Source organism: Spermophilus citellus (genome assembly GCF_964194105.1).
Source record: "Spermophilus citellus genome assembly, chromosome: X".
Classification (NCBI taxonomy): domain Eukaryota; kingdom Metazoa; phylum Chordata; class Mammalia; order Rodentia; family Sciuridae; genus Spermophilus; species Spermophilus citellus.
In genome coordinates this window covers 69,107,805-69,112,708 of record NC_138190.1, presented here as the reverse complement: position 1 = coordinate 69,112,708, position 4,904 = coordinate 69,107,805, and the positions used below count along the sequence as shown (strand labels likewise).

At 57.9% G+C, this 4,904-nt stretch overlaps 1 protein-coding gene across 1 annotated transcript; it reads left to right on the top strand.

Annotated features, from left to right (window-relative positions):
* Nucleotides 1-434: 434 nt before the first annotated feature.
* On the top strand, nt 435-4,006 carry LOC308639438 (uncharacterized protein CXorf49-like; the record flags this gene model as incomplete). The annotated part of the gene is made up of 4 exons (XM_081277687.1): nt 435-1,715; nt 2,296-2,452; nt 2,821-2,897; nt 3,965-4,006. 4 exons carry the CDS (start codon nt 435-437, stop codon nt 4,004-4,006), a joined length of 1,557 nt encoding a protein of 518 aa, XP_081133813.1.
* Between the last annotated feature and the right edge of the window lie 898 nt (nt 4,007-4,904).

Here is a 4,904-nt window from a genome sequence, read left to right as displayed (position 1 = left end):
CGAGCCAGGTGGTATTATGTCCCTCATTTTACAGATGGAAAACCAAGGCTCAGAGATGAGATTCTCAATAGGAAAAGAGGCTCGAGACCACAGACAGCAGGACAGGAAACGGAGGGAGGGTGCCCACACAAGCGGACCCCACGGCCCAAAGTGGCTTGTCAAGAACCTGTACAACTTGGGCTCTGCAGCAGTCCAAGCGCCCTCGCCCCTATTGGCGAGGGCCCAGAGGGACGACCCAACAAACAACGCTCTGGTTGGCCGGGGCTGGACCAATGGGAAGGCTGCGACCTGGGCATCAAAGGCGCGGGAAGCCACTCGGTGTTTGAGGCGATCGCGTGCCTTGCCAGTGGTGACGGAGTTCTAGAAAGCCTAGCTGTTCCCGCGGTGGCTCTGGCTACGGTCTCTCCTCAAACCTGGCTGAGTAGACTGGTGACATGAGTTCTGCCGATGAGGCTTCTGTTCATGGGGACGGTTTTAGCCAGGAGGGTGGGAAGCCCGCAGGTGTCCGTCCTGCAGGCCGTGGAGCCCCACGGAGCCGGGCCCAGGGCCTTGATTTGGGGCCGCCACGGAGCGGGGAGGGTGAGGGCAGCCTTCCAGACCCCGAGGCTTATGAGTTGGAGTTGGAGGCCCCGTGGGAGGAGATCCAGGCAGGAAGGGCAATGATTCGCGGCCACGAAGGCAGGCCTGGCTCCTTGGCTGACGAGAAGGGGGACGCTCTGGACTTTGTGCCCCACCTCGCTGTGGAATCTGTGGCCGTTGTGCAGCAGCTGACAGGCCGGGAACACCGGGGCACTCGCAGATACCCGTCCCCGGAAAGCTTTGCCACCGAACTGTCCGCCATTTGGACGGATGCAGAGGCAGGCTTCAGCGCCAGAGGCTCGCTGTCCAGGAGCTGTGTGGAAGCGCCACAGGCCTCTGCCGCCCCGCTGAGCCACCCCAGTGGGCCCGAGGGGAGCCGGGCCTGGGGGAAGCCCAAGAGAGGCACCAAAAGTCGGATGGTGGGCAGCGGGGAAGCCCAGCATCCCTCTTGTGACCCTGAGTCTTCAGATGAGCTCAGTGAGATACAGCTGATGAGGGTGAGCATCTGCCCCAAAGGAGGAGGCCAGGCCAGGTCCTGCAGCCCCAGGGAACCCGGAGACCCAGCCAGACGCTCGAGTGTTCGTAGCAGGGAGAATTTCCTTCACATGCCGGGCCCTCTGCCGACCTCCGCTCCTCGAGGACTCCCCTCAGGCATGGACAGGCAGGCCTTGGGAGAGCTGGAAGCTGGCTCCTCCAAGAAAATGCAAAGCATGCTCTGGGGCAAGGGAGGGAGCAGGTCCAGCAACCCGGGAGCTCCTCCTCCTCCTCCTCCTCCTCCTGCTGCTGCTGCCACTCCTGCTGCTGCAGGGGCCCTACCCAGGGCCACTCCTTCTAAGAAGAAGGCCATCCAGGAGAAGAAATCCCTGGGGGGTGGCGCAAAAGTTAGCCTGGGCAGGGCCTTCCCTTCATGGGGGCAGAGACTCAAGGCAGCTCCCCTGGAACCAGCCACATTCCCCCCAATCTCAGGAGTTCCACTGCTTGGGAGGTCCAAGAGGTATTCCTTGCTGCCTCTGGGGCCCAAACAGTCCAAGCACAGTGGCATTGGGAAGAGATCTGTGGCTAAGAAGACACGGGAGTCCCAGCCTGTTGCCAGGGAAGATAATGACCCAAATAGAGATGCAGTCCCACAGGCCCAAGTGAGTAGACCCTCCTCCCCCTGCCCCTCTCCCTCCTCCTCCCTCTGCTCTTCTGCTCTACCAGGCTGCGTTTCTTTGCCCTTGCTCCCTGGGCCCTTTGCTCAGGGGTTGTCCATGGGAGCCCACTGTCATTGGGATGCCATATTTGGGGGGAGGGTCTCTGTAGTTGTGGCAGACATCAAGAAAGTACATGGTAAGCGTGACTCCATCTTGGTCACACTTTGTGCATTTCCTGCCTCCTTCCCAGACAGGGGCTGGGATGGGAAGTGGGTCTGGCCGCTAACTTGGTCAGCGCCCCCCCGACCCTTACAGTTTGGGCTGCACGGATTGGTGTTTAGTCCCATCTGCCTCCTGATTCCTCCCTCCCAGCTCTTCCCTCAGAGGTGCCTGACCTTTCTCAATGCTCCCATGCTTCTCCCTGACTCAGCTCTACCTCCAGGCTTGGGGCTGACTGAGGGAGACAGTGCTGACGATGGGACCATTTGACTCCCCCCCACACACACCCGAGCCCCTATATGCGCATCATCACCCTCAACAAGCACACCCGTTAACCTGACTCAGTGAGATATTTCTGTGTCAGCTTCCAACACAGAGGCCAGGGTCGCCTGGTCTGGGCATGCATCGTGGAGAATTTGGTAGTGGTGACCCCAGCACCAACAACCCCCAATCTTCAGGAAGCTCCCAGCTTTTGGACCTGAGCCCGGGGGACCTCACTCCAAGAGGCCCTGCCACCTCTGGTGAGTCTTATGGGTTTGATAGCAGGGGAGATGGGTGTGGGAGGAAAAACTGGCTCTGTCACTTGCTGCCAGGCTTCCCTGCCTTTCAGCAGAACAAGGCCTTCCCTGTTGGGTCCTGTTCAGCCACATGGCTCCTACCAGGGGCTGGCTGTGACTGCAGCTCTGCTAGTGTCCAACCCAGAGCCACAGTGCTTAGGGGTCCACAGTGGCATTTGGGGCTGACACTGGGCAGCAGGGAAGTCAGGCCCAAAGAGAGGGGTGGAGCTGTGGGGCAGAGCAGGCGCAACTTGCTGCCTCACTTTAGACCCAGCCGGGCCCTTTCCACTTCACACCTTGGCTGGGGAGCTGGATTTTGTGTTCTCTTTCAGGTGACCAGGAACCAGCCATTCGTCACCCATTTCCAGAAAGGCAGCAGCAACCACCTGGAGCACAGGGCTGTCCCCGGGTACTGCTTTCTCTGGCTCCTAGAAATGCTGGCCCCAGCTAGATGGTGGGCTCTCTGTCCAGGTTAAGCTGGCTTAGGTGCAGCCTCACATCTCACAACTCAGAAGGGGGAGGGGAGCTCCTCCTTTCCACTGAGGTTCCCTCTGCCTGTGTTGCCACCTGGCTCTGGGATATGGGGGATATGGGGAGTGGGGGGAAAGTGGGAGGATGAGGAAGGAGGCGGCCAGAACATCACTCCTCATTTTTTGTTCTCCGGTGTCTGTTGGCTTAGTGTGTGGTGCTACAGAAAGAAAGAGATGACCTCAAAGAGCAACTAGGTATGAGGAGCCCTGGGTGGGGGCAGGGGTGGGTACAGGGGGGGCAGGAAAAAGCAGAGCAGAGGCAGACCTAGGGGTTTGGGGTGGGGTGGGACTGCAGATACAGGCAGTACCACATGGAGGGACTTTCCTGTGGCCAGCCCGGGAGCCTTCTGTGCCTTGACTGCTGGGGCTGTGAACAAAGAGCAGTGCGTTGTCTGAACTCCATGTGCTCTGCCATTGAGTCCCAGAAGTCTCCCTCTCTCAGGACTTTTACAGAAACCTCCTTTATTTTCCCTTTAAGGGCTGACTGCTGTGACTTGTTTGGTGTTTGTTGTCCTATGTGTTTGCTTGCCTGTTTTGTTTTTAACACATTTCTCGATGGTTCTTGCCATGGCCCAGTGTTCGCGCACTATGAGTACATGTTGTTCCCTTGTAGAAGACATTTCCATGTTGAGTTCCAGTGGTAGGCGGGCAAGTCAGTTTCAGGGCTGTTTGGACAGGGGCTGTAGGTGTATCAGGATGCATGGGTGATGCTTCCTCACAGGGCAGTGGGGAAGTTGGGCAGTAGGACTGTGTCCGGTACCCTTGTTTCTGGAGTGCCCATTTATGCCTCTCTTTCAGCGGTCATGCAGTCCCTTGCTGATAAGTTCCAAGCCCTTTGAAGTAAGTGTAAGGCTTATTATACCCCTTTCCCACAGCCCCAGCTGTCTGGGAGGGCTTTGGGCTGGCCCTGGTCAGGGCCATTTCCTGACTCTGCTCTGCTTGACAGGTTGAACCCAGCATCTTCGGACAAGGCGAGCAGAGCCTGTGACTCCTCTACAAGACTGTGGAGCCCAGGAGCAGCAGCCAACCTGGTTCCCTCTGTTTTTTCTCCAGCCAGGGCTTCTTCTCTGCCCTCACCCACTCTAGTTCACAGCAGTTTCAAATTAAATTGCTTCTCATATTCTGTGGTCTGCCCTCTGTCTGAGGGTGGGCACTCGAGGGTAGGGACAGAAAAATGGGGAGCTGCCCTATTTCAGAGCCGGGTAAGAATAGTGCCCCTGGCATTTGGTGGTGGGCCACTTCCTGAGGAGAGTCAAGGCCGGCCTCTGAGCAGGAACCCTGTGCTCAAGCTTATCATGGTGCTCTGGGTCTGGGTTATGTGTGGGCTGGGCCCAGCCACACCGGCCCTCTTGGGGCATCATGTAGGACCCATTCTTGCCTTCTGTCCCCCGCTTTGGCAGGAACTAATGAGCCTCTTCCAGAGCCCTTGTCTTTTCTGCCTTTCCTGCTTCATTTCCCTGCCCCTCTTCTCCCCTCTCTCACCCTTCTTTTCTGTTCTGGGCATCCTGATCCCTCCCATGGCTCTTTCCTGGTGGCACCTACCAAACGAGTTATTTCAGCAGGCATCAGAGGTCACAGTTGAGCTCATCTTCCGTAGAGAGAGGGCCCAGTCCTCTCTCTGGACTCAACACTTCCTCTGGTGACACCCCGCAGGGGGACAGCTCAGCTAGAAATTGCCCATCGTCCTTAGTTCCTGCTTAGCCCTCACCTTTGAAGCTCAGTTGCCAAATCCTGTCAGTTTTCCTTCCTCCTTACCATAGGGGGTGGTGGTGGTGGTGGTAGTGGCAGAGGTCACATCCCAGTGGGTGGCAGACAAGTGCAAATGCACAGGGCACTTGGAGAAAAGTGTGGGTCTGTCTCTGGGTTGGAAGTGAGGGCAGTTAGTC